This window comes from Mustela nivalis, assembly GCF_964662115.1.
Source record: "Mustela nivalis genome assembly, chromosome: 18".
Taxonomy (NCBI): Eukaryota; Metazoa; Chordata; class Mammalia; order Carnivora; family Mustelidae; genus Mustela; species Mustela nivalis.
The window spans coordinates 59095321-59123250 of NC_139037.1; the positions used below are offsets into that span (position 1 = coordinate 59095321).

Below are 27930 nucleotides of genomic sequence, written 5' to 3' on the forward strand. Positions count from 1 at the left end.
TCAGTTTTCTTTCATTTGACCCAATGACCAAATAAGTCTTAACTATTAACTATCCACATTTTGCAGACAGGAAAAGAAGCAAAAAGAGGGAAAGGTTCATCTGGAGAGGTGATCATGGACTCTGGCATGTGCCCCTTCCTAGTGGTTTGACCCAAGGGAAGTGACCCACAATCTCTGCCTCAGTTTGTTCATCTGTAACATGGGGATAATAATACCCACTTCACAGAGCTGTTGGGATTCTGAGGTACAGCATGGAGAACGGTCTGCACAGCAGCCCAGCATGGAGCACTCCTTTAATAAATGCTAGGGTCTTCTCTCCCTTCCTTGCAAAGAGGAGGTTCCCGAGGGTTAAGTCCCCCGCTTCCTGCACCCTACCTTTCTGAGATGCGACACGTCACGAGAACTCAGGCTTGCTTGGTTAACCTGTTTAATGTATAGGCACATGGGGAGTTGGAGGCTGGGGACACATGGAGACCCCAAGCCACATATTCCTCAGTTCTTCACTCCCCCCTGCCAGGAGGCTGGGATGCTGGAAGGCAGTCGGCTCGGCGGAGGAAGTAGATATAAGAGGCTGAAGGCACCTGGGCCCCGGCTTTGGCATAGCAGGCACTCTCGGTAGCACAGCCCCGAGTGGCAAATTTGGGGTTGATGAGACCTGGGAAAGGGGGGATTTCAGAGTGGAGTCAGCCCCTAACGCCTTCTTCCTCACCACCCAGGGGGCTTTCCCGCCACTACCCCCCTTTCATGCCCCACTCCGCATGCCCTCCCCCAGATCCCCAGAGCCACCATCTCCCCTAGAACCTGGCAGTATGGGCCTCCAGTTCTGGGGCCCTGTCCCCTTGTCTAGAGATCCAGGTTCGCCTCACCAGCCTGCACGTTGCCAGCGAAGTAGACACAGTGGGTTTCCTGGCCAACACAGCGAGCTGACTGGGTTCCTGGACATGTCTCCTGAAAGGGCGCCACACAGGCTGGGCACTGGAGGCCATTCTCCGTCCGATTATTCTGGGGAGCTGGGGATGAGGGTGGAAGGTAAGGGGCAAGGGGGATGATGAAAGCCTTCCCTCACCTCACAGCAACCCCTGGGGGGAACATGGGCTGCGAAGGGACACTGCCTCTATGGGTAAGGAAACTGAGGGGTGAGGGTCAGAGGCAGGTGGGGGCGCACACTGTGGGCCCTGGGGGTGGGCTGGAAGCTAGTGCTGTCGTGGCTGTGCTGGCACTCACGGGGCACTGAGCCCTGGTTGCAGCCGTCACTCTGGCAGCAGCGGGTGTTGGACACCATGTAGTCCTTGGGGCCCATCGTGGTGGACACGAATCCCGAGTAGCAGTCACTGTACTTCATGCAGGCCTTGTAGGTGTTCAGTGAGTGGCGGCCCTCTGAAGGATGGGGAACAGGAAGGGAGGGCTCAGGCGCCAGCTGACCCCGTTCTAGCATGGACCCCAGCCAGGGGCAGGAGGTTTGCCCAGTCCTGCACTTCCCACACCCTGCAACTGCCTAGGGAGGTCTCTTCTAGCGTCCCAAAGCCATGCCCCTTTATCTGCCTGGGGTATGGTCTAGAGTAGTTTATGGCCCCATTGCCATAGCCCCCGATCTGCCTTGATGGTCTCTTGAAGCTCCCCATTGCCAAGCCTAGGAGCCTGCCTGACAGGCCCACTCTCATCTTCCAAAGGTCCTACCTATGGCTACCGCCATGCTTGTGTGAAATGGTGTCTCCCAGTCTTCTCCACCTTCCCCTGCAGCTTCTGAATGCCTTCCAGCAAACCCTGGGAGAAGCCCCTACCCAACACCATATCCTCTAAGGTGGTCTCTTGCTGCCCCCACGTCTTGGTTGCAGTGGTCTCTTCCAGTCTCCCCCACCTCCCTCCTCCCCACCAACTGGTGGTCTCTTCCAACCCAATCCAAGGATTTTCCTCAACCCCCCCCCCCAAGGTGCTTTTTCCCATCTTCCTCTCCCTTGCTCGCAGGATTAGAATCTCCTGGGGTGGCCTCTTCAAGCCCTTCGGGTCCTTTCACCCGCCTGCCAATGCCTGCTGGGTGGGTAGGGCAGCTTGCAATCCTCTATCCCACCCTCCTTACATACCCTCTCTGGTAGGTGTGGTTTCTTCCTACAATCCAGGTGGCCCTCAGCCCCTGACACCACTTTCACACCTGCCTGGGCCCCATCATTCCTCCTCTTGTGCCTAACGAATGGTCTTTTTCTGCTTTGAATGAAAAATCCTGCACCCTCCCCACCCGTGGTCTCTCCATCGCTCCCCTAGTCCTCCATCCTTTCTCAGGTCTTGGGCGGTCCCTTCCATTGAAGTCACACCCTCCTCTCCCATGTCACCCACCTGCCTCCCCATCTCCATTTACTTCTCTTCACGATGATTTGCTTCATACTTCAGCGTTATCTTTCCGCTCCTACCTGGTGTGGTCCCTTTTATGTCTCTCCCTCGATCTCAGTGTCTCAGTATCTCCTTCTCCTGTCAAGAATGGTCCCTTCCTGGGTGCCTGGGTGGCTCAGTGGGTTAAGCCTCTGCCTTTGGCTCAGGTCATGATCTCAGGGTCCTGGGATCGAGTCTTGCATCAGGCTCTCTGCTCAGCAGGGAGCCTGCATCCCTCTCTCTCTCTGCCTGCCTCTCTGCCTACTTGTGATCTCTCTCTGTCAAATAAATAAATATAATCTTAAAAAAAAAAAAAAAAAGAATGGTCCCTTCCAGCCCGCACCACCCCCACCATCCCCAGGGCGGGGGGGGGGGGGCGGAGGGGGCTCCTCCTCCTGTTTTGGATGATTCCTCCCTCTCACCCTAAATGGTCAACCTGGTCACATTCTTCCTAACCCACTGTCTTCTATTCTTCCCTTCCCCCGGGTCTACCACCCGGCTGTTACATTCTACCTCTCACCTGTTCTGTTTTCCCATGTCTTTTTCTTTCCTCGCTTCCTCCCGCCTGACAAGTCTCCACATCTGCCCCCACCCCCGCCCCCCACCCCATCTAACATTTTGAAGAGTCTCCTTTCCCGAAATCCCTGAGAACAATGGCTTCTGTCCTCCCATTGAATTCACTTCCTTCCACTCACTACCTCAAGATCGTCTTTCCCTCTTCCTCCCACATGAGCGCCGTGACGATCCCTCCCTTGGCGCGGAGCTAAATTCACCGGTGAAGGCACTACCACCTCCCCAGCGGGGGAAGCCAAGTCCTCGTACTTGTGCACGACTCCCCGACGATGACCACGCATGCGTCCTGGCCGGCCTCGCAGACCTTCATTTTCCCGCTGCAAGTGGGCCCGGAGCCCCTGCACACTTCACAGCTCAGCGGGCACCCTGCAGTGTGGAGAGCCAGGCCGTCAACATGAGGGGCGTGGCCAGCGGACCAGAGTGCGACTTCAGAGTTCAAAGGGAGATGGGGCAGAAGGGGCCGGATTTGGAGTCCTGAGGGAGGAGGGACAGGTGTCTCCCTAATTGCTCATGGGTGGAGCACTGACGGCTGTCCAGAGAACTGTCCAGTGCTCTGGCTGGGACGCAGTAGTGAAGCCAGCAAAGCTGCTTCCAGGGGCGGGAAGCGACTCCACCAGGGAGCCTGTTTACCTAATTACAAGGTTGGGGACCTGGGACGCTAGGGTCCTCTGAGAAGGCTCGGGGACAGGGAGGGGTCCTGGCGAAGGTTTCCATGGGCTTTTGTGAAGCTTCAGGTCCAGCTGTTTCTTTCTTTCTCTCTTTTTAAAAAAGATTTTATTTATTTATTTGACAGAGACACCGCAAGAGAAGGAATTCAAGCAGGAACAGTGGGAGAGGGAGAAGCAGGCTTCCCTGCTGATCAGGGAGCCCAATGCGGGGCTCGATCCCAGGACCCTGGGATCCTGACCTGAGCTGAAGGCATATGCTTAACAACTGAGCCACCCAGGCTCCCCATGGTCCAGCTGTTTATTGGACATGAGAACAGGTGTAGGTCTTGGGAATGGTAGGAGCTCAGGCAGGGGAATCTGAGGCTGGGGTCTTCATCCCAGATCAAGAAGGGAGAGTCAAGACGAGGAAGGCAGAGTGGATGGACTCCTTGGTCCTGAGAGAGGAGGCAACTGAGGGCCCAGACACCTGGGTCCTGGGGAAGGTGGAGCTTGTCTGAATTCCCACATCTAAAGGAAGGGGGGCTGGAGTCTGAATTCTAGAATCCAGGGAGAAATGAAATCTTTTCTCCCCCATGCTGCCCACCCCCCAGCTTTTTTGCCCCCTTTCTAGTCATGCTGTCGTCCAATTCCTAGAATTCATGTCTTGTTTTGAGAATTTGCTTGGGGAAAAGAGGATTCAGAGCCCACCAAGCTCCCTCCTTTCTCAGGGATCAAGTCCCATGAGCTTTTGAGCTTTTCTTCTTTTGGGGCCCCAGGCTTTCTCTTCCTTTACTCTCTGCCTTCACCTAGATCTGAATTCTCAGGACACCACCTCTTTCCCTCTCCAGGACCTTGCTGAGTGCTCTCTCACGGTCCTCATGGTCCAGACCCCTTGTCACTTACCCAGACCCAGGAGGGTGCAGAGCAGTGTAAAGGCCAGCAGGAAGGTCACGGGTTTCACGGGAGTCCTCATGGTGAGTGAACCTGTAGTCCCAGGTCCCCAGCCCTTATAGGAAGCTGAGGAGGGGCGGGTCTGGATCCACCTTCACCCTGGGGTGAGAAATAGCTGAGGTCAGATCTCAGGGCAGGCCTTTGTGGCTCTGGGTTGAGGATATGGGACCAGAATCCAAAAGGGGCACGGGCATCTCATGCTCAGCCACCTGCTCTGCAGGGACCCCAGGACTCTAGGCTTCTAGACGCCTCTTCCATCAAGGCCCAGAAAGTCACTTCTCTGTTTTCTGGCCTGAAGTCCAAGGTCAGAGTCGGGTCACTTGATTCCCTGTAGGTGTAGGGTGGCTGCTAGGACTGAGATCCCCTCTCTCTTCTCTCTCTTTCCAAGGAGGCACCCAGCGTGGGTGGGGCCCTATTTGGGAGCGCCCAGCATGTCCAGGCTCGTTCTGCGGGGGATTAGGCGCCCTGTCTCTCTTCCTCCTTCGTGCGCTTGGCTATATTCCCTGTTCTGTGTTTGGGCTGTCCCCAGCTCCAACCCCGCCTGGGGCTGCACCTTTGGGTCTCACGGGGACCGAACTGAGGGATGCCTGTCAACAGGCAGGGGAGGGCGTGGTAGGAGACAGATGCCCACAGGTCACATACTGGGAAACTGAGGCATCGGAGAAAGCATTCTAGCTTGGGTGTATCTGGTTTGGATGCATACTTTGGGTCTTACTTAGGTCTTTGATCCACTCTTTCTTAGCCTCAGGCATAACCCTGGAGAGATCGGATATTTTGTTCGCGTGTGCATGACTGTGGGGGTAGCGGGGAAGAGTGTTAACAGTAGGAACCGCTGGAAAGGATACTGTAGCGGTATGCACGAGGCTCCCTAGGAAAAAACCAGTCAGGTCTGCGTGCTCCTAAGGCTTCAGTTTGGGCGGTGACTGCATCGTCCAATGAGAATGGCGAATTTTTTCTAGGGGCCAATCCCGGAGGATTGGCTTCTGTTGCCAGGCGCCCAGAAAGCGCGTGTGAACGTCGACGGGAGGCGGGGCTTAGAGGAAAGCTCGTTGCTAGGGAACTAAGAGCCTGGCTTGGGAGAGGCGCGACTGGGCCTGCGCGGCGTCGACGCGAGAGCCGGCGCGCCGCGGTTTGAAAGGCCCGAGGCCTGTGCGCTTGCGCACTTCAGCCCGCGCAGGGGGTTACCAACACCCCCCACCCCCCGCCCCGAACGCCCCCCAAACTCGGACCTTCTTTCATCCTTCGCGCCAGGCGCAGCCCAAGACGTTGACATGCCGGAGATCCGTCTCCGCCATGTGGTGTCCTGCAGTAGCCAGGACTTGGTGAGGAGCTGGCTTGGGGGAGGTTGGAAGACGTCAGGGAATCCATGCGGGGTAACTACAGGAACTTCGGGAGTGTGAAAGGGAACTTCATGGCAGTCTGTGGCGGGTCGTGGGGGAATTCCAGGAGACTATGAGGGAATTCTGGGAGAGATGTGGAACAGGGGAACTTCCGGGCAGGAAAGGAGGAACTGGGGAGCATCCAGGAGAAACTGTTATAGGGGGACTCCAGGCAGGGTGTGGTGGGATTTACGGGGACTTTTAAATCTGGGGAAGTGCAGAGGGCTCGGGAGGACTCAAAGGAATAATCTGAGAGTCGGGGACCGAGCTCTCTTCCCTGTACCCTTACTTTCCCTTTTCCACACTTATCTCCAGACCCACTGTGCAGAAAACCTTCTCAAGGCGGACACTTACCGAAAATGGCGAGCAGCCAAGGCAGGCGAGAAGACCATCTCGGTGGTGCTCCAGGTGATCCTGCCCTCCCCCTGTCTCCTTCCTATAGGAGTCTGGAGACTCAAGGTCCAGACACTGCTCTTGAGCCAACTGGCAGTGGGTTAAGACACTCTCCCTTCTGGACTTCAGCTTCTTTACCTGGAAAATGGGCAGTGTGATTGCTGTGCCCCTTAGCAGAGGACAAAGGTGGTTCCAGGACTAGGCCAGGATGACCATAGGAATCAATGTGTGGCCCGGGTAGGTTGCTTTTATTTTCTGGGCCTCAGTTTCCTTGGCTGGAACAGAGTGAATCATTTTCAGTATCCTGCCTTTTGGATCCTGCCTGTCAGTGGGCTCAGGGTTGAAAGGTGTTTTGGAAGATCATGGAAACCCATCAGCCCCATTTTAAAGATGGGGAAACTGAAGCAGGAGTGGGGGAGGAGTGACATGGCCAGGCTAAGTGTCGTTCTAGAATGCTTGCCAGGTTCTTCCGAGTGCTCTCACCCACTCTTCATCCCAGTGCTGTGAAGTTGGAGGGAGGCACGGAGGAAAGCGTGGTTTGACCCCAGATGGTTACAGAATACCAAACGGGCTGTTCCTGTCATGGATAAGAAACTGGTGGGAGGAGAGAGCGCTAAGTGTGTTTGAAGCATCTGCTCTGTGCTGGGTCCTGGCCTGGATGGTGTCGCTGTTCACAAGCTTGGTGTGATGCAGGGGCCCTTCTCACTATCAGTCAGGGCGTGCTAAGGCTCAGACCCACATTGGTGCTCTGGATACTTTGTTACACACTGCACTGGCTTTCTTGATCTTGACACTACTCCTTCTGAACGGAAGGGTCTTTGGGGAGGGATGTTGCAGAGCAAGGCTTATGGATTGTGTCAAACATTTTCTTGGCCCCTCTCTTGCCCAGTGGTTCCGAAAAAGTCTGGGCTCACAGAGCCTTTTTAAGAATTAGAGAGAAGCTGAGGATTTTCTCCCCCGGAAAAATATGTGGTCCTATAAGACTTTCTGATTTTAGACATTTAAACATCTTCTCAGTCCTTAGCAGAGTAATAATAATGAGAGCTGGCCTCGATTCAACGTTGAAACTGCCAGTTCTGGTTTTGAACACCTCACGTGGATCACCTCATATTGAATCTATAAAAATCCCATGACTTAGAGTTTAGTATTATCTCCATTTGAGAGATGAGGAAACTGAGTCCCAGAGAGATTATGGCACTTGGCTAAGAGCCAGTGTTTTAAACTGAGGGAGGCTCCAAAACAAACAAATAAATATATAAACTGAGGGAGGGTACAGATTGCTCACGATTTAGTTTTGGGACCTGGATTCAAGTCCCCGTCTCTCCCTCTTACTCATTCTGTGACCTTGGGCACATTTTTTCATTTCTCTGTACCTGTTTTCTCACCTGTCCATTGGGAATAATGAGATCTGAGCCCAGGGTCATTGTGAAAATGTGGTGACATAATGTCTGTAAACCTGCTCTGTCAACAGGTGGATGTTTGTGTAAAGGGAGGGATTCATGTTTCTATTACTGGGTTATGATTCTCCGAGGCTCTCTTAGGACCAGGTGACCCTGGGAGAATCACATTCCATTCCGTACCCCAGTTGCAATGGGAGCAGAGATACCAGAGGCAAGAGAGATGTGACAGGGATGCAGGAACCAGAGGGGCCAGAGGGCTCTCTGGTCTGGGAGACTGAGGGAGATATTGTAGCTGTCACTGAAATGGGAAACTCAGAGAAGTGGCAGCTTGAGAAGGTGATACCTTCAGTTGGGATGTGCAGGTGTGCCGTGACTTCGGGACACCTGGGGTCCAGGCTGCAGTCAGAAATCGGAAGGGGCCTAGATGAAGACAGAGGTGTGGAAGTTGTCAGCACGGGGGCAGGTCCTGTAGCCTTCGGAGTGAATGGATTCTCATGTTCATTCATCCACTGAGGAATTATGAAGCACCTTTATAGGCCAAGCACTGTTTTAGGTCCTGGGGCTGTACAAAGACACACGAGACCAAAATATGTTAGTCCTGTGGAGCTTTCACGTTAGGAGGAAAAGACTGACAAACCAATGTGGAAAGCACGTCAGATGGATGGTGAATGCTGTGGAGGAAAATTAAACCCTTGAGAGGAGAGGGGAATGCTCCAGCTGGGGGAGGAGGCAATGGCAAGAGGTTTTTCTTTTTCTCTTTTTTCTCTTATTATTATTTTTTAATATTTATTTGAGAGAGAGCATGAGAGAGGAGAAGGTCAAAGGGAAAAGCAGACTCCCCATGGAGCTGGGAGCCTGATGAGGGACTCGATCTTGGTACTCCAGGATCATGACCTGAGCTAAAGGCAGCTGCTCAACCAACTGAGCCACCCAGGTGCCTGTTTTTTTTTTTTTTTTTTTTTTTTTTTTTTTTTTTTTTTTTTTTTAAGATTTTATTTGTTTATTTGAGAGACAGCACAAGTTGGGGGAGGTGCAGAGGTAGAGGGAGAAGCAGGCTCCCCACTGAGCAGGGAGCCAGGACACTGAGATCATGACCTGGCATCCAGGAGAAGGCCTCCCTGAGCAGGTGTCATTGAGCACAGTGAGCTGCATAGAGATCTGGGGAGGAAACAGACTCGGAGGCGACCTGGCATGCTGGAGGAACAGCAAGGAGCCCAGTGTGAGCGCGGTGGAGCTGGGCAGGGGAGGAGGGAGGAGAGATGAGCTAATGGGGCAGGGTTGGAGGGCCCCCAGTGGGCTGACGGCCCAAGAGCCCCTGTGAGTACTTGAGTACTTGAGCTTTTACTCTGGATGAGTTGGGAGCTGAAGGGCTCTGGACAAAGGACGTCCAGAAGCGGACTTAGCTTCTCACAGAATCCTGCTTCCCTTGTTGAGAATAAAACACACGGGGCAAGTGCATCATAGCAGCTGTTAATTTTTCCCACGTGAGAGACACCTGGGGCGATCTGATTGTGTTTGGCGATGCCCAATATGCAGTGTGACTCCGAATTTGCCTAACGCTAATTCTGGTTCTTGTTAAGCGAGTGGAAAGGCAGACGTGTCCGGACACTGACGCCTATGGACTAACCCGGGGAGCGTTCTGCCCTTTATTGTTTTCCTCCCAACTCTGTTATGCAACATCTGGATTGCCACACAGGGTGCAACCCCTGCTCGTGACGGCCACACACACATCTCTTTTATTTGCATCGCTGATGGAGTCTCCATGGCTAACCGGTCGGCAGCTCCTGGAGGGGAGTTCCAACCTCTGGGCTCACTGCTCCTGTGCTGGAGGGCATGGCTGGGATGGGGTCCAGGTAGCTCTGCGGCCCCGCTGACGTGCGCTCTTCAGAAGAAATGCCCAGTAGCAATGTGGCCCATGTTTCGCGGTGGTTTTTCAGTGGCTCTCTGACCACTCAGTTCGCCCTCATGGTGTTTTAAGCTGTCCTTTGCTTCTTTAATGTGTAACAGGTGTACAGTGAAGGGCATGGTTCAGCGAATCCTCCCGGACTGCAACCTTCGTATTCCCCAACCACTCCCGAGTCACAGGAGGGGTCCAGGCCCCCCATGCTCCTTCCTGTCACTGCCCCCCACAATGGTAGTAACCACCATCCTGACTTTTCATTTATTTATTTATTTATTTATTAAAATGTTTTAAGATTTTATTTATTTATTTGACAGACACAGATCACAAGTAGGCAGAGAGGCAAGCGGAGAGAGAGGAAGGGAAGCAGGCTCCCTGCTGAGCAGAGAGCCCGATGCGGGGCTTCATCCCAGGACCCTGGGATCATGACCTGAGCCAAAGGCAGAGGCTTTAACCCACTGAGCCACCCAGCTGCCGTCCATCCTGATTTTTAGTAGCACAGGTTTATTTTGCCTCGTTTTGAATTTTGTGTAGATGGAAGCTCACAGTATAGACGTGGTTGCTGTCAATCAGCATGTTTGTTATTTCGAGTCTGTCGGTGGGTTTAGCTGTGGTTGGCTTGTTCTCATATCCGTATAGTAATACGGAATTAATAGCTGGAGAACACCACTGCAGTTTTAGTAACTTTTTTTTTTTAAGATTTTATTTATTTATATGAGAGAGAGAGAGAAAGAGCAGGGGGGAGGGGCAGAAGGAGAGGGAAAAGCAGACCCCCCACTGAGCAGGGAACCCTATAAGGGTCTCCATCCCAGGACCCCGGGATCACGACCTGAGCCAAAGGCAGATGCTTAACTAACTGAGCCACACAGATGCCCCAGTTTTATTAACTTTTTGAATGAGTATTATATGAATATGGTACAAAATTTAAAAGCACAAAAGGGTTTACAACCCCTCTCACTGCTTGCTCCCACCCCCTCCTGCTCCTTCCATAGGCAGCCACTGTTGGCAGTGGCTCTCACCTGGCCCTCCGGGATCGCTGAGCCCCCGTAAACAGTTTGTCCGCCTCTTCCACTAAGTACATTGTATATGCACCGTTCTCTTCCTCTCCCCCACCCCCAATTTCTTTCAAATAACAATAGATCTTGGAGCTCTGCTGGCACTGGGTAAAGTTCTACCTGATTCCTTTAAATGGAGCATAACCTTGCCTTTCCTGGACATGAAACAGTTTTTTAACACCATGTTTCTTGGGAACTTTGTGAGCCTTCCCCGCCCCATTTGTTTTCCTGTCGTGAGTTATGCCTTCCTGAGAATGGTGCACGTGAACCTGGCCACGGATGACTGTCATCTCATGCTTGAGCCCGTCTCCTAACCACAAACACAACACTCATTTTTTTTTTTTTAAAGTTGGTGTGTAGCCCAGTGTGGGGCTTGAGCTCACAACCTTAAGATAAAGACCTGAGCTGAGATCAGTAGTCAGGTGCTTAACCAACTGAGGCCAGTTGCCCCACATTTTTTTTAAGATAAAATTGACATAACATGAAATTCACCATCTCAACCATATAAAGCATACAGTTCAGTGGGTTTGGGCATCTTGACAGCGTTCAGCTGTTACTGCCGCTAGTTGAGAACATTTTCATTGCCCCAAGAAACCCCATCACCATTCAACAGCCTTTCCTTATTCTCCTGCTCTCCAGGCTGCCCCTGGCAACCTCTGATCCACATTCTGTCTCTATAGATTTGTCCCTTCTGGACCTTTCACATAAACTGGATCATACACTATGACCCTTGTGTCTGGTTTCTCTCACCGAGCACGCGCTCATGGTTCCTACGTATTGTCCCGTGTGTCAGCCTTTTCTGTTCCATCAGTGGATACACCATATGGTGTATGTCCGCTCATAAACTGATGGACGTTTAGGTTGTCTCCGTGTGGGAACAGAGTAGTTGGAAATTCTTTACCACAAAGAGGAAATACAAGGCAGTATGTGGGCGTGTTCAAAGTAGAAGTATATATGCAGAAAAAAATCATTCACTCAAAATACAGATTGGGCCTTGTGCTTTGTCACAGAGAAGTAAAGATAGTGGCTTTTTTTTTTTTTAAGATTTTATTTATTTATTTGACAGAGAGAGACACAGCGAGAGAGGGAACACAAGCAGGGGGAGTGGGAGAGGGAGAAGCAGGGGGAGTGAGAGTGGAAGAGGGAGAAGCAGGCTTCCTGCCGAGCAGGGAGCCCGATGCGGGGCTTGATCCCAGGACCCTGGGATCATGACCTGAGCTGAAGGCAGCCGCTTAACGGCTGAGCCCCCTAGGCGCCCCAAGATAGTGGCTTTTTACCTCAAGGGTTGAAATAGGAGAGTTGAGAAAGAGTGTAGGCTGTAGGCAGGAAGCTGCTGGGTCAAATTTTTCTCCACCGTTAGCCATGTGTGACATGTGAACTATTTCTTTAACCTGTCTGAGCCTGTTCGCCCATCTGTAACACCGGGAGAGGTAACAGACCCTTCCTTCTAAGGTAGTTGTGTGGTGAGGATTCAGTGATGCCCGGCCCACAAAGAGCTCAGCCAGTCATGATAGATAAGAGTCATGGCCTCTAAAAGATGTCCGCATCCTGATCCCTAGAACCTGGGCAGAGAGGACCCTATGGACACGATGAAGTCAAGGATCTTGAGATAGTGAGATTAGCTTGGGTTACTTGGAGGAGGTGGAGGAGGAGAAGGAGGAGGAGACCCAGCGTCCTCACAGGGGTCCTTATAAGGGAAAGAGGGAGGCAGGAGAACCAGAGAAGGAGACATGAAGAGGGAAACAGAGGCTGGAGTGATGCCCTTGCTGGCTTTGGAGGTGGAGGAGGGGGCCACAAGCTGAGGAATGCTTGTGGCTTCTAGAAGCTGGAAATAAGGCACAGAACATATTTTCCCCTAGAACCTACAGAAGGAATGCAGCCCCACTGACGCCTGGATTGAAGCCCTGTGACACCAAATTTCAAGCTTCTGACCTCCAGATCTGTAAGAGGTACTGTTTTTAGCCAGTGAGCTTGTGGTCATCTGTTCCAGCAGCAGTAGGAAACAAGGACACCAGGGCCCCAGCACACAGTGAGAATCTGAAAGTGTTGGTTGTGATGATTCCTTTGTGACAAATGTGGACCTTGAGGAAACTACCTCACCAAAGCCACTTGGTCAGTAAGAGTAGAGCCCAATTTACAACTCAGGGGGCATTTGTTCCTTCAGCAAATGGTTGCTAGGTGCTTTCCATCTGTCCATCAGGAACGTATGAAAGGCTTTCTGTGGGAAGGAACGGTGTCAGCTGATACTTATGGAGCATTTGGTCTGTGGCAGGCACTATTCAAGGGGCTTCACACGTAGCCGTCCTTTGAATCTTCACAATGACACTCGCTGTTAGAAGTTGTCACTGTGCCCATTTTACAGGTTAGGAAACAGGCACAAGGGGTAAGGTGAAACTCTTCACTCTAGGATTACACAGACCATACACTGTTCAGTGTTCAGGACACAGTGGGGAATGACTTAGATATTGTCTTTGCCCTCATGGAGCTTAAAAGTCTGGTGGGGGAAACAGATGCTAGACAAATGCAAACAAAAAGCATTGTTACATAATATTAAGTGGTGATAACTGAAGAAAAAGAAAAGTAGTTTAGGCAGGGGGAATGGCAAGTGCAAAGGCCCTGTGGTGGAAAGGAGCCATTCTGTTCTTAGAATGGAAGGAAGGCCAGCACGGCTGGAGGAGAGCCGTCAAGTGTGGCAGGAGGCTGAGAAGTCAGACTAGGACCTGTGTATCTAGGCAGCACCGCACACTGTCCCAGGGTTCAGAGCTGTGAAGGCAGGGGGAGCCCATTCCCTCAACACCGCCTCTTTCCCCAGCGTACCTGTCATGTGGCAGAGGAGTGCATGTGGACTCCAATCAGCCTTCATGAGCTCCAGGCCCCGCTCTGCCACTCACCAGCTATGCGACTGTGGGGTAGTTACATAACCGCTTCCTGCCTCCGGTGGCTCATGTGTTAAGTGGAGGTAATAATAGCCCCCGTCTGGCAGAGCGGTTGGGAGGAGAGGAGATGCACAGATTACGTGTCTGCTGCAACGTGAGCACCTCAATGTTTGCTGCAGGTGCTCCTGCAGTGTTATTTTTGTGAGTCATCTCAGCTCCTTTCAGAAGGAGGGTTATTATGACAGCCCATATTCCACACAAAAGGAAACCATCGCTCAGAGAGGTTGCATGGCCCCCAGGCTTGCACAGCTTGGAAATGGCAGGGTTGGATTTGATCCCAAGCTCACCTCCCCCGAAGTCCAGGCTCCTTCCTCCCTAGTAGGGATGTTCCTGTTTGTGGCAACAGGTAGGCAAAGTCTGGGCGACCTCTCGATGGGGGGTGATGGGGCTGTCCGGAGCATCAGATGCTCCTGGGGCGGTGGACCAAGTACCTTTGAAAGCTGTGATGGCTTGTGATTCTAGAAGCCAAAGAGAAGAGCCTGAAACTGGAGAGCAGACTTGCGTCAGCCGTTCCTAACTGCCTTCTACCCTCACATGGCTTTCTGTGCCTTTAACTGTCAAGACAGGAATGGCAGAGCATTGGTGGGGAGCCTTCCTCCACATAGATTACTCTTTTCTTCCTTCAGAAAGTAATTATGGTGGGGTGCCTGGGTGGCTCAGTGGGTTAAATCCTCTGCCTTCGGCTCAGGCCATGATCCCAGGGTCCTGGGATCGAGCCCCGCATCAGACTCTGCTCAGCAGGGAGCCTGCTTCCTCCCCTCCCCCACCTGCCTCTCTGCCTACTTGTGATCTCAGTCAAATAAATAAATAAAATCTTTAAAAAAGAAAAAAGTAATTACAGGGGCACTGAGTGGCTCAGTGGGTTAAGCATATGCCTTCAGCCAGGTCATGATCCCAGTGTCCTGGGATCGAGCCCCATATCAGGCTCCCTGCTTGGCAGGGAGTCTGTTTCTCTCTCTGCCTGCTGCTCCCCGTGCTTGTACACTCTCTCACTCTTGTTCTATCTCAAATAAGTAAAATCTTTAAAAAAAAAAAAAAAAGAGTAATTATGGAGGATTGACTGACAGTGCCTCCTGACCAGCCGGGCACGGTGCCTCCTACATGCTGTGCAGTGTGGCCTGGTATTCGCGTGTGTACTCCTGGAGTGGGGGATTTTCCCCATTTTACAGATGAGGATACCGAGGATCCAAGAGACTGGCTGAAATGGCCATTTCCGCAGTGTATGGCAGAGCTGGGATTCAAACCCAGGAATCCGTGGTGAGCAAAACTACACCAGGCCCGTACCCTGAGGGAGCTTCCTCAGAATCCTGTGTGACCAGGGAGACGGGACAGATGTGCCATTTGAATGCATGGTTACTTGAATGAAGTCGGAAGCCTGGCAGGTGGTGTCAAGGAGAGCTCCAAGGTGGCAGGTTCCACACGGATCTGGCAGAGTCTGGAGGTGTTGGGGAGGCAAGCATGGGGGCTTATGCATTTACCCAGGGAAAATTTTCTGAGCTCCTACTCTGGGCCATGCCGTGTGCTACAGGCGGGGGACACGGTGTCACCCCTCGCCCTGGCACCCACAGTCACTGAGCTGATATTACAAGGAGATGTGGTGGCCCAGTGGGGGGTCATCCCTCTTCTGAGTTTCCTCAGAGAGGCCAGGGGCAGCGCAGGCACTGACAGTGGCTCTCTCCCTCCCGCAGTTGGAGAAGGAGGAACAGATACACAGCGTGGACATTGGCAATGATGGCTCGGCCTTTGTGGAGGTGCTGGTGGGCAGCTCAGCCGGAGGTGCTGGGGAGCAAGACTACGAGGTAAGCAGGGCTTTAAGATGGGCCCCATGCTAATCCCTGCCCTGGAGCCCATCACCCCTTTCCCCCTGGGGTAGGTGCCAGGCTGGTGTAGAGATGAGTCACACTGCCCTCTGTCCTCTGGAGGAGGAGGCACAGGTGAAAAACTACACACGGGGGTAGAGACCCACATTTGCATCGGGGGTGGGGGCATAATTAGACATACTTGTCTCGTCTAAGGGACAGCCGCTGCTTGAGAGCAAAACCGCTCTTTCTCTGGTCCCTGAGGTTCTCACAGATGTCCTGGCAAGTTGAGATTCCGCATTGATTGGGATGCCTCTGTTGGTCACTTCATATGGGACAAATGTTTACAAGAAGCGATGCTTTTTGCTCTATTACAGATATTTTTATTTTTTATTTTTTAAAGTTTTTATTTATTTGAGAGAGAGAGAAATCAAGTGTGGAGTGGGGGAGGACAGACGGAGAGGGAGAAGCAGACTTCCCGCTGACCAGGGAGCCTGGCATGGGCTCGATCCCAGGACCCCGGATCATGACCTGAGCTGAAGGCAGATGCTTAACTGACTGAGCCATCCAGATGCCCTTATTTTATTTTATTTATTTGGGAGAAGGAATGTGCCAGCTTGAAGAGCTGGGGGCCGAGGGAGAGGGAAAGAATCTCCAGCAGACTCCCTGCTTAGCTTGGAGCCGGACATGGGGCTCTGGCCCAGGACCCTGAAACTATGACCCAAGCTGGAATCAGAAGTCGCCACTTAACTGCCTGAACCATCCAGGTGCCCTGCCCTGTTACAAATATTTTAAAAGTTGGTACCATCTTTTCCCTACTGGTTGAATTCATTAGAGCTGTGTTGGTGAGACCATATTTAGCCAGCTGTTTAATCCACAAAATGTCTTGGGGTAGAAATAAACCTACTTGAAAAAGCAGGTTTACAATTTAAGTAAACAGTAAACCAGTTTTCTACGAGATGAGTTTTTCCCATGCAGTGAGAAATTGTTTTTAGTTGAAGTATATTTTGTGTACAATAAAATGCACAGATCTTAGTGTACAGGTCAAGGAGTTCTGACAACTGTATGCACCAGTGTAACTGGACCCCAAGTCAGGACACGGAGCAGTACCAGTATCCTGGGGAGGTCACTCGCACCCCTTTGCAGTCATGCCCCGTGCTCCCACCTTTGCCAGCTCAGGCAGCCTCTGGTCTCTTCCGTCACTACAGACTAGTTTTGTCGGTGGTAGAATTTCATATAAATGGAATTTGCTCTTTTTTTAATGGCTGGCTTTTTTCACCATGTCCTGATTTTCGGGATTCTTCCATATTGCTGAGACCACAATTTGTTTCTCCATTCTCTTGTGGGTGGGCACAAGCTGCTGTGAACATTTTTATACAAGCCTCTTCATGGAGATCTCTTCTGGGTGAATACCTACGAGTGCAATTATGTTCTCTTAGGGTAAATGGATGTCTTAACTTTACTGGACTTGACAGTTTCCAAAGTGGTTGTACCATTTTACGTTAACCTCAGCGGAAGCTGAGAGTTCTAGTTGTTCTTACCTGTCCTTACCTGTCCATGATGTTGCCAATTGTTAATTTCTTAAATTTCAGCTATTCAGATGGCACATTGTGGTATTTTATCATGGCTTTAAGTTGCATTCTCCTGACAAGTAATGACATCGTGTAACCTTTCATGTACTTACTAGCCATTCATTTATCTTACTTTATGAAATATCTATTTAGGTCTTTTGGTTTTTTTTTTTTTTTTTTTGGTCCTGGATGTTAATCATGGGCTTGTTATTTTTTTCTTTTTTTTTTTTCAGATACATGTGTTGCAGATTTTTCCCCCAGGCTGTGACTTGCCTTTTCATTATCTTTAAAAAATTTTTAATTAAAGCATAATTACCATATAGTGTTATAGTAGTTTCAAGTGTGCAATGTAATGATTCACCACTCCTGTGCCTTACTCAGTGCTCATTGTGGTCTGTGTACTGACCTTTCCATTATCTTAACAGTACCTTTTGATTGAGCTGATGAAGTCCAATCAAGGTGTTTTTTTGTTTTGTTTTGTTTTTTAAGTTTCTTTTTCTCTTTCTTCCTTCCTCCCTCCCTTCTTCTCTCCCTCTTTCTATGTTTCTCCTCTTTTCTTTTCTGTCTTACTGCTAAGTGCCTTTTGAGTTCTGTAAGGAATATTTGTCTGTCCCAAAGTCACGATACTCTTTGTATTAATTTCTTATCACTGCTCTAACAAATGGCACAAACTCAGTGGCTTAAAGCTATAATACAAACTTTCTTACAGTTCTGTTTTAGTGGGCTAAAATCTTAGTGTTGGCAGGGCTGGGTTTCTTCTGGAGGTCCTAGGGGAGGATCCATTTCCTTACCTACCGCAACTTCTAGAGGGTGCCTGCATTTCTTGGCCTGTGGCCCCTTCCGTCTTCAAAGGCATCTGCTTCCGTCCTCACTTCTCTGACTCTCCTGCTTGTCGCTCTTCTTTATAAAGACCCTTGTGATGACACTAGGCCCACCTGGATAATCCAGGCTTATCTCCCCACCTCAAGATACTTAATCACAGGGGCGCCTGGGTGGCTCAGTGGGTTAAAGCCTCTGCCTTTGGCTCAGGGCATGATACCAGGGTCCTGGGATCAAGCCCCATGTCGGGCTCTCTGCTCAGCGGGGAACTGCTTCTTCCTCTCTCTCTGCCTGCCTCTTTGCCTGCTTGTGATCTCTGTCTGTCAAATAAATAAATAATCTTAAAAAAAAAAAAAAAGATACTTAATCACATCTGCCAAGTCCCTTTTGCTATGTTCACAGGTGCCAGGGAGTAGCACATGGACCTCTATGGGGTGCCATGATTCTTCCTACCGTCATCTTCTGTGTTTTCTTCTAGAAGCTTTATAATTTTAGATTTTACATCTCTGGTCCATCTCAAATGAATTTTTGTATATTGTGTGAAGTAGAGGATAAGGTCCTTCATTTCTTTTTCTTTCCTTTTTTTTTTTTAAGTTTGTTGAAAATATTCTAAAAAAAGATTTTCCTGGGGTGCCTGGCTGGCTGAGTCAGTGGAGCATGCAACTCTTGATCTCAGGGTTGTAGATTCAAGCCCCACATTGGGTATAGAGATTACTTAAAAATAAAATCTTTAAAAAAATGATTATCCTTTTCCCACTGAACTGTTTTGGCTCTTCTATTGCAAAGTGATTGGCATATATGTGTAGGTTGATTTCTGTACTCTTTGTTCTGTTTCATTGATATGTACGTTTATCTTGGTGCCAATACCACACTGTCTTAATAGTAAATACTGAAATCAGATTGTGTTGGGCTGGCTTCTATCTTGGTCTTCAGTAGTCTCTTGACTATTCTAGCTCCTTAGCATTCATTTCCATGTAAATCGTAAAAACAGTTTGTCAATAACTTTATTTATTCCAGACTTACAGAAAAGTAGTACAAAGGATTCCCCGATAATCTTCACTCAGATTCCTCAGATGTTAACACATGGGTACATATTTTTCAGTGAACTGAAAGTAGGTTGCAAACATGATTCCACATTATCCTCGTACACTACAGTGGATATTTCCTAAAAAGAGAGACATTCTCTTACTTACTTAATAAATAAATAAGAAGCCCCAGCAGCCTTCCTCATAACATCACATTGGCCAGCTGGGTCATGTGCCCGACCCTGACCAGCCACTGGCAGAGAGAATTGAACTGCTTGGACCAGGCAGTATTGGGCACACAGGCCTTCCACTCTTTTTCAGAACTGCCTTGTCCGTTTGATTCTCCTTGTCCCTCATCATACTGTCAGGATCTCCATTTATTTCTTTAAACTATTAAATGTACTTTTGTATTATGTTTGATAATTTAAATGGATGCAGCCTTGGTAAGTCGGAGTCCGCAGTTTTTGGTTTCTGCTGCTGTTTCCATATGCCTCACTGTGTGTGTGTATGTGTGTGTGTGTACTTCTGATCTTTGGGAATGTGTCTGTGGGGAATGTCTGAGGACCTGGTTTGACGTACATTCCTCCAAAAAGGATCTGCCACCGCATGGGTGATCTTGTGTACACAGGTCTGCTGGAGGAAAGATGTTAGGGTTTGAAGCCGATGGCCAAGCCAAGAAAGAGTTCTTGAGATGTCTTTGGTGCAAAAAAGCTGGTTTTATTAAAGCACTGGGACAGGACCCAGGGGACAGAAAGAGCTGCACTGGTTTCATGAGGAGTGGCCCATTATATACTTTCAGGTTGGAAAGGGCTTAAGGATAGTGTAAGCCTCCCAGGTATTTTGGAAACAAGGTTTCCAGAATCCTGAGGGGGCTAGCTATTGTTAAGAAAAAGGTCATTTATTTTAGTAAAAACTCAGTCCTGTGACTCTTCAGATATATATCAGTGAGTCATAAGCTTGGCGGATGACTACCAACATATATCTTGGGGGACAGAGATAAAGGACGCTTCCAAAGGAGTTTTTATTTGTTAAAGTACACTTAGAGAGGGGCACCTGGGTGGCTCAGTAGGTTAAAGCTTCTGCCTTCAGCTCAGGTCATGATCTTGGGGTCCTGGGATCGAACCCCACATCGGGCTCTCTGCTCAGCGGGGAACCAGCTTCCCTTCCTCTCTCTCTGCCTGCTTCTCTGCCTACTTGTGATCTCTGTCTGTCAAATAAATAAATAAATAGTCTTTTAAAAAGTACATTTAGAGGATCCTGGGGCTCAGGCTGAGATGGCCTTTTTTTTTTTTTAAAGATTTTATTTATTTATCAGAGAGAGAGAGAGAGAGAGGGAGAGAGCGAGCACAGGCAGACAGAATGGCAGGCAGAGGCAGAGGGAGAAGCAGGCTCCCTGCTGAGCAAGGAGCCCGATGTGGGACTCGATCCCAGGACGCTGGGATCATGACCTGAGCCGAAGGCAGCCGCTTAACCAACTGAGCCACCCAGGCGTCCCTGAGATGGCCTTTTGACCTTAGCAAAGTATTAGCATTGAGGCAGCTGAGTTCCTAGAGGAATGTCACTCTGCCTGTCTCAAGGACTTGTCAGTGGGCTGGCTGTAGGTGGTAAGGAAATTGAAGAATTTTTTTTTCTGCCTTTGTTTCGCATATCAGCACCACTTAAAGTCTTCAGCTTGGGTTTTTCCCTGCAGATAGCTCATATGAATTTTGTGCTCCAAATCCTTGAGAGTACAGACTTGTGCTTAGGATTCTTCCAGATCTCTCTTGTTCTCCAGAGCAAAGGCCTCCCACCGACTCACTCCACAAGGCATTTTCCCCTCATTTACTCACGGAGAGTGTTGCCCTTTGAGGAGGCTCAGCTCTGTTGGAGTTGGGTGATGGTCCGTGAGGAGCTGCTGTTCTTCCTTGACCAGAGAGCCCAGGCTTTATCTTCTGTTCCCAAACACCACCACCACCCACCATCCATTAAAATTACATTCTCTGGTACCCAGAGTCAGCACCCAGGCAAACACCAACCTCAGTGCCACCCGCCCTGTGGGTCAGGGTTCTGGCAAGAAACTGAAACCACACCAGTTACTGTAAAGAGAATTTAACATAACGAATTAGCAACTATATATTGAACCCAGGAGGCAAGAAGACTCAGGTGCAGTGTAGAAGTAGTGCAGGGAGTAGCTGCCACCCCTTGGGTGGGGGTAGCAAAAGGACATGGTTGTAATTCCTGAAACCTCAATGTTTAGAAGCTCGGAAGTGGGGTTCACAGAGCTGAAACGCAGACCTGCTGGAATCCCTGAGAGGGTCCGGATGATACCAGCTCTGCAGATGTTAAAACACTGAAACCAGATTCCCCTGTGGCCCTGAGGAGGGCTGCTGCCAAAGCAGGAGCGTACCAGGGGTGATGCTTGCAGGGGCCGCCAGAAGCCAGAGCTCAGAAGCACATCTCTCCTCCCTCCTTTTGCTTCTCGGCCTCTCTGTGGCTCCCCCTACTGGCAGGGCTCCTGGGAGGGAGCGGTTGGACAGGAGCCACGTTCCTGCCCAGTGCTGAGCCCCAGGAGAACCACTTAGAGCTGGTGCAGCTCCCCTAGCCCCCTGGATTCCGTTCTCCCGGGCCTGGCCTCCGTACTTGCTCTGCTTTCCATGAACTCAGCCGTGCATTTCCAAAAGGTGTTTGAACATTGTGCCAGCCATTGTGATTATTCTCTAATGGGAGGGTCGGTGGGGTGGGCTCTGTGGCCAGCGAGAGAAGAGCCTGTGGAAGAACTGGGCTGTGGTTTATGGAGACCTGGAAGTGTAGGGATCCCCGGTGCCTGTGTTAGGGGGGAACTGACCGGCGGCCCAGAAGCAGGGGAGAAGAGAAGCTTTGAGGCTTGTGGAGGTGCAGGCCAGATCTGGTGACTCTCTGGACCCTGCCCAGGCACCTGCTTTCTTCTCGGCCCCTGGGAGTTGTCATTGAAGTCAGCCAGTCCTGGTTCTCCTTCAGTGTTTCTTCCCCCAGGTCCTGCTGGTCACCTCGTCTTTCATGTCCCCTTCTGAGAGCCGCAGTGGCTCAAACCCCAACCGCGTTCGCATTTTTGGGCCTGACAAGTTGGTCCGGGCAGCAGCGGAGAAGCGCTGGGACCGTGTCAAAATCGTTTGCAGCCAGCCTTACAGCAAGGTACCTGGGGCGGGAGCTGGGGGCGCAGGGTCCTCGGTCCTGGGCCAGCATGGAGTCCCAGAGGGCTGGGAGGATGGGACAGCCGGTCTCCTCCGGGGATCAGGAGGAGGCTGGTTCCCAGAGGTCACTGAAGCGGGTTTGTGATCCTTCCCATAAGTGATTCCCTAGAGGATGTCTGGGAAGGGTGCACTGCAGGATCTCAGGGGAATGGGAGAAGGGGGCAGCTGACTTGGCACAGGAGCAGTCTGACAGTTACCATCATGGGATCTGGAGTCAGGCACTGGTCCACCACTTCTTAGCTGTGTGACCTTGGGCAAGTGACTTAACCTTTCTGGCCTGTTTCCTGCTCCTCATAGGGTTGCAGTGAGGTAGGGATGCTAAGCTGTGGTAACAGTGAGACTCGAGTATGTCATGATACCGCACTGTGGAAGTAGACTTCTTCTCGGGGTCCTGTGTTGGGGGATCTTTGGCCGGTCATCCAGGGACCTGGGCTCTGCGTCCAGCCGGAAGAGTGGAAAAGCGCCTGGAGAGCATTTCTGTGTTCCAGATGTGGCACTCAGGGCTCCCTTCCCTTCTGCAGTTAGGAATTTGGGCGTGCAGGAGAGGATTCTGCTTGGACCCTCAGCAGCCTCTGCTGCTGGCCACGCGGCTGATGGAGCTGGTACATGTAGGGCTTACAGCTAAGCCCGGCCCAGAGTTAGGGCTCACTAGCAGCTTGATGTTGTTATCGTCCTCATTGTCCTCTGGGCACCTCCCTAGACATGTTTGTCCAGAAGAGGCAAAGAGCCATAAAGGGTCTCCCCAAGTGAAAGGGGTTTGGGGCCAGGCCTCTGTCTTTGGCCAGACTTCCTGACACTATCCCTTCATTCCCAGGACTCCCCCTATGGCCTGAGTTTTATACGGTTTCACAGCCCCCCAGACAAAGAGGAGGCAGAGGCCTCACCCCAGGTAAGCTCTACCCGGCACCCCCCAGAGCCTTCTCCCTACTGCTTCACCCCTGCCTGCCAACAGCCCCTCACTGTGCTGACCTTGTGAGACCTTAGAAGGTGACCAAGCTTGGCCAGTTCCGCGTGAAGGAGGAGGATGAGGGTGCCAACTCCCTGAGACCCGGCGCCCTCTTCTTCAGCCGGATCAATAAGACGCCCCCAGGTGGGTGTGGAAACTTGAGTCCTCAGTGAGCCCAGGGTTGGAACCTGGACGTGGGTCTGAGGGAGAAGGAGCCTAGGGACTCCTGAATCAGAGGGAGGAGGCGGCTGGAGGCCTGGACTCCCTGATCACTACTGGGCTTTGGGAACAACACTCTGTCCCCTGGGTAGCAGTGGAAGGGTCTCAGGGCCCAGCCCTCTCACCCCGGCTCCACGTTCTCCCTCGGTAGCCACAGCCAGTGACCCGGCAGGACCCAGCTACGCAGCTGCCACCCTGCAGGCCTCTAGTGCCGCCTCTTCAGCCTCTCCCGTCTCCAGGGCAGTAGGCAGCACCTCCAAGGTGAGACTGTCAGACCCTGGTGGGGTGGAGAGGGCGGAGAGAGGCTAGAGGCTCAACTCATCCCAACGTCTCAGCCTCAGGAGTCCCCCAGAGGGAAGAGAAAGTTGGATTTGAACCAAGAAGAAAGGAAGACACCCAGCAAACCATCAGCCCAGCCCTCACCACCCGCTGTCAAGAGACCCAAATGTGAGCGCTGGCTTCATTGTTCTCAAAGGGGCCTGTGCTCTTCTGTCCTCGGAGAGGAGGGTTTGGGGACCTGGATGCTCGAGTCTGAGGGAGGAGGGGCTGGAGGTCTTGACTCCTGGGTCTGAGGGAGGAGGGGGCTGGGGGCAGGACCCATGGGTCTGGGGGAGGAGGGACGGGGTTTAGCCCTAGCAGTACTAAGTGAATCCACTCTTTGGCCTCCCCAGTGCCAGCTCCCACCCGCACCCTGGCCACCACCCCAGTCCCTGCCCCAGCACGAGGCACAGTGCCAGGAAAGTCCCGAGAAGGCACCGAGCCCAGGGGACCCCGAGCTGGCCCGCAGGAGCTGGGGAAGATCCTTCAGGGTGTGGTGGTGGTGCTGAGTGGCTTCCAGAACCCCTTCCGCTCGGAGCTCCGGGACAAGGCCCTAGAGCTGGGGGCCAAGTATCGGCCGGACTGGACTCCAGACAGCACCCACCTCATGTAGGCCTGCGCCCTCCTCCCCACCTTGCCCCCCCGCCACTTCCCCGTCTCCTTCTGACTCCTCCGTCTTCATTTCTCTTTCTCTCTGTCTACTCATCTGGCTGTGTCTTCAGTTCTCTGTTTCCTCTGCCTTTTTTTCCGATTCCTACATCTTTCCCTTGGTCTCCGAATGTCTTTTTCTGTTTCTCTCCGATCTGTCTCTGATTTCTCCTTCTTCCCCCATCCTGTCTCTCTCTCCCTTTCCCTGCTCAGACCACACCTGACTGACCACACCCTCCCCTCTGCTTCCCCACCAGCTGCGCCTTTGCCAACACCCCCAAGTACAGCCAGGTCCTAGGCCTCGGAGGCCGCATCGTGCGGAAAGAGTGGGTGCTGGACTGTCACCGGATGCGGCGGCGACTGCCCTCCCGGAGGTGAGGTCTCTGTTGCGGCTGGCTGCGCTCACCGGTGGCTTCAGTGGGGTCCTTCCAGAGCTGGAGGCCAGGGCATCCTGAGTGATTACTAAATGCCAGTTGCTGTGGCTTGCTGAGCGCCTGCCCCCCGCCCCATATCCCCTAGAAGATACCATATGCTGTTTGTCTGAGCTCATATTCCTGCCCTAGGTACCTCATGGCAGGACCAAGCTCCAGCAGCGAGGATGAAGGGGGCTCTCACAGCAACAGCAGCGGGGATGAAGCCCCCAAGCTTCCCCGGAAGGTCCTATGCCTCCTGCCCTGATGTGGGGAGGGTGCAGTGCAGGGGGCCCTGGGTCCACCATGGCACCCCAGACTCTCCAGCCCTGCCTTCTGCAAGAACACACTCTCACACGCAGGCTGCTCCCTCCCTCCGCAGCGCCCCCAGACCAAAACCAAGCCCCCTCAGGCAGCAGGACCCAGCTCACCTCAGAGACCCAAAACCCCAGAAGAGGCCAAACCAGCCTCACCAGGACCCCAGGAAGACACTGACACTGATGGGGAGCAGTCAGGTCAGAGACTGAGGGGCCTGGGTCTGAGGGAGGAGGGGCTGGCGTCTCAGAGGGGGCTGGGGGCCTAGACTCCAGGGTCTGAGGGAAGAGAGGGCTGGGATCCTTGGGTCTGAGGGAGGAGGAGGGGCTGGGGGCCTGGACTCCCAGGTCTGAGGGAGGAGAAGTCTGGAAACCCAGATTCCTGCATTTAAGGGGGGTGGGGGTCCCAGATAACTGCACCTAGAGGGCAGGTGAGGTCGGCGGTTAGCATGCCTATGTCCGTGCCTGGGCCGGAGACTGGGAGGGAGGGTTACCAAGCACGTGCTTTGCATTGACTAAGCTCCCACTCACAGAAGAACGGGGTAATGCGGCAGAGGATTCTGGGGATACTGAGGATGAGCTGAGAAGGTAAGGTGGGGCTCGGGGTTTGAGGTGGCCCCAGGCTTGGGTGGAGGGGGATCTGGTCTGAATGCTCTTCCCCCACCCCTGTGGGCTCTCCCAGAGTAGCCGAGCAGAGGGAGCAAAAGCAGCCCCCTGACCAGGGGGAGAATGGCGAGGACCCATATGCAGGATCCACAGATGAGAACACAGACAATGAGGGTCCCCCAGAGTCTCCTGAACTGCCGGTTCCCGAGCTCCCAGGTAGGAAATCCCTCCCTGCCTCCCGAAGTGGGATTTGTCTTTCTCAGTTCTCAGCTATGATCCCCCAGCCAACCCTCAGATCACAGCTGCTCCCCATGACCTGTGACTTGTCTCCCCACCTCCTTCCCCTGTACTCCCTGCCTCTGCTTCCTTCTTGTTGCCTTAGGAAACAGGCATCCATCCTCCCATGCCTTCCCTCTCTGTTCCCCCTCCTGAATTCCTGCTGTGACCACATCCATCACAGCCCAGTGCTGGGCATGTCCCCCTTTGGCTTTCCACTCCAGTACGAACGGCACCTCCCTCACCTGCCTTGCAGACTCGGTTTCTTCAGAGTGGGCGGTCACCCAGGTGCACAGATGGCATGGGCACTGATCTCTGTGGCCACCTAGGTGGTGATGGCATTGCTGTTTGTCACCCCAACACGAAGGCATGGGGTGTGGGATGGGGGCAGGGGTCAGAGCCTTGGTCGGCAGAGCATAGAGGGAGAAGCTGGGCAGCCAGGGTCTGAGCAGAGGGGAGGGTGAGTGGTGATTGGAAGAGGCCGTGTCCATCTGGCTCCTTGTGGGTGATGGGCAGGAAAGCACTTTGATCCTCCAAAGCTCTAAAAATGGCATCGCAACTTCATGGTTTGGAGAACCATGTTAAAGTGGAACAAAGGAAAGAGCCGTCCTGAAGGTCAGAGCCCGAGAAGGTACCGGAAAACACCCCGCTCCCGGAAAAAGGTTCTGATGGGCCTGGCTGTGAAGCACCGTTTGACCTGGACCTCTCTGCCAGGGTTGCGTGAACACCCTCCCCAGCGCCGGCCTCCTTCTGTCTTGCTCTGAGTGTTCTGCGGCTCCTGCCTGGGGCTTCAAAATGCGTGGGGGCCTCACACTTGGCTCCTCCACCCTCTCCCCTGCAGACTTCTTCCAGGGCAAACACTTCTTTCTGTACGGAGAGTTCCCTGGGGATGAGCGGCGGAAGCTCAGCCGCTATGTCACAGCCTTCAACGGGTCAGTGCGCAGGGGTGGGGGCAGGGGTAGGGAGGGGCGTTGCTATCTTGTGGGAGGGAAAGCTAGCGGGAGCCAGAGAAGGGGCACACATGCAGGGTGGGCATGAGTAGCTTTCCCTCTCCTTCTCATCTCTAAAACGGGACTCTCCCGGCCCCCCTTCTAAACGGAGTGGCAGTGGTGGGAGCCCTTGGCATTGTGGCTGTGGCAAGGCTGGCACAGGGGAGCACCGTGGGGGCCCGCCGCAGGTACCTTGGAGAATGGTTGAGGACACCGATTCTCCGCTTCTCTCCGTGTCCTGCCAGGGAGCTTGAGGACTACATGAGCGACCGGGTCCAGTTTGTGATCACAGCACAGGAGTGGGACCCCAGTTTTGAGGAGGTAGGTTCCAGAGGGGCAGGGAAAGGGACACCCAACCTGCCCTGTGTCACCTCCCTCCTCTCCTCACTCACATCTTCCCATATGCACCCTGCCCCACCTTGCAGGCCCTGATGGACAATCCCTCCTTGGTGTTTGTCCGCCCCCGGTGGATCTACAGTTGCAACGAGAAGCAGAAGTTGCTTCCACACCAGCTGTATGGGGTGGTGCCCCAGGCCTGAAATATGTGCTTGCACGTGTGTGTTTGCATGTGCGTGCGTGTGCACACGTGCGCGCACGCACACACACGCACAGATGAGCTTAATAAAGGTGACCTGGTTTGCTGCAGCTGCCCCTCTTACTCGAAAGTCTCCTGAACCTCCTTGAGGCTCCCAGCTTTCTGTCCTCTGTTTGGTTCATGCTTCCCTTCCGAGGGTCAGATATCTTGGCTGCCTTGAGACCGCTGTCCTGGGAAGAATGGGGAGCTCTCTCAGGGGCTTGGTAGGGAAGGAGCTCTGTTACTTCTCCCTGGTTGCTTACCGTGGTGCCAGGTGGCAGGGAACTGGGGTTCTAGCCCTCTGAACCCATTCCTGGGTCTTGTTTGTCCCTCTGTGGATCCCGGGCTGGAGGCCTGGATCTCAGGAGCTGGGCTTCTCTCCTGAAGTCCGGCTCAGCTTCCCTGGGCCAGGGATATCTCCTTTTCTCCAAGGCTTTCACAAAAGTGGCTGTAGAACTGTCAGCCTCCACCGCAGCTAAGTTGGAAACTGAACGGGGTGGTAGAGAATCGGGCAGAAGCTAGGACGGAATCCTAGGCTAGGGGCGAGGCGCGGGCAGAGGCCAGGAGGTAGGAACTAGCCTGGCTCCCTAGGGTCAGTTGTTTAAGAGG

At 52.5% G+C, this 27930-nt stretch overlaps 2 protein-coding genes across 10 annotated transcripts; one reads left to right on the plus strand and one right to left on the minus strand.

Annotated features, from left to right (window-relative positions):
- Positions 1 to 410: 410 nt before the first annotated feature.
- PINLYP (phospholipase A2 inhibitor and LY6/PLAUR domain containing) lies at positions 411 to 5981 on the minus strand. 2 transcript variants are annotated; one of them, XM_082710832.1, is made up of 6 exons: positions 5765 to 5981; positions 4488 to 4634; positions 3187 to 3303; positions 1225 to 1377; positions 867 to 1010; positions 411 to 655 (listed from the first exon to the last, which is right to left on the minus strand). In XM_082710832.1, the coding sequence occupies exons 2-6, from the start codon at positions 4555 to 4557 to the stop codon at positions 501 to 503; spliced, it is 639 nt and encodes a 212-aa protein (XP_082566958.1). In that variant the 5' UTR covers positions 4558 to 4634; positions 5765 to 5981; the 3' UTR covers positions 411 to 500. The 2 variants fall into 2 exon arrangements, with proteins under 2 accessions (XP_082566958.1, XP_082566957.1); XM_082710831.1 differs by lacking the exon at positions 5765 to 5981 and adding an exon at positions 4745 to 5028.
- On the plus strand, positions 5708 to 27392 carry XRCC1 (X-ray repair cross complementing 1). 8 transcript variants are annotated; one of them, XM_082710825.1, is made up of 17 exons: positions 5708 to 5857; positions 6230 to 6322; positions 15287 to 15397; positions 21804 to 21962; positions 22836 to 22910; positions 23006 to 23111; positions 23338 to 23447; positions 23522 to 23633; positions 23858 to 24113; positions 24410 to 24526; positions 24716 to 24809; positions 24945 to 25077; positions 25410 to 25464; positions 25559 to 25698; positions 26600 to 26690; positions 26993 to 27068; positions 27173 to 27392. In XM_082710825.1, exons 1-17 carry the CDS (start codon positions 5807 to 5809, stop codon positions 27284 to 27286), a joined length of 1893 nt encoding a protein of 630 aa, XP_082566951.1. In that variant the 5' UTR covers positions 5708 to 5806; the 3' UTR covers positions 27287 to 27392. The 8 variants fall into 8 exon arrangements, with proteins under 8 accessions (XP_082566951.1, XP_082566947.1, XP_082566948.1 ...); XM_082710821.1 differs by having other exon boundaries at positions 5736 to 5857; positions 26936 to 27068; XM_082710822.1 differs by having other exon boundaries at positions 5736 to 5857; positions 25413 to 25464; positions 26936 to 27068.
- The last annotated feature ends 538 nt before the right edge of the window (positions 27393 to 27930 follow it).

Excerpts from the sequence above, each read along its gene's own strand:
- PINLYP (XM_082710832.1), bottom strand. The coding sequence starts at position 4,557 with ATGAGGACTCCCGTGAAACCCGTGACCTTCCTGCTGGCCTTTACACTG. Across the intron at positions 3,304-4,487 it reads CTGCACCCTCCTGGGTCTGG|GGTGCCCGCTGAGCTGTGAA; the intron begins GTAAGTGACAAG and ends TCCACACTGCAG. Across the intron at positions 1,378-3,186 it reads CGTCGGGGAGTCGTGCACAA|AGGGCCGCCACTCACTGAAC; the intron begins GTACGAGGACTT and ends CCCATCCTTCAG.
- XRCC1 (XM_082710819.1), top strand. The coding sequence starts at position 5,807 with ATGCCGGAGATCCGTCTCCGCCATGTGGTGTCCTGCAGTAGCCAGGAC. Across the intron at positions 5,909-6,229 it reads CGTCAGGGAATCCATGCGGG|ACCCACTGTGCAGAAAACCT; the intron begins GTAACTACAGGA and ends ACTTATCTCCAG. Across the intron at positions 23,112-23,337 it reads GATCAATAAGACGCCCCCAG|CCACAGCCAGTGACCCGGCA; the intron begins GTGGGTGTGGAA and ends CTCCCTCGGTAG.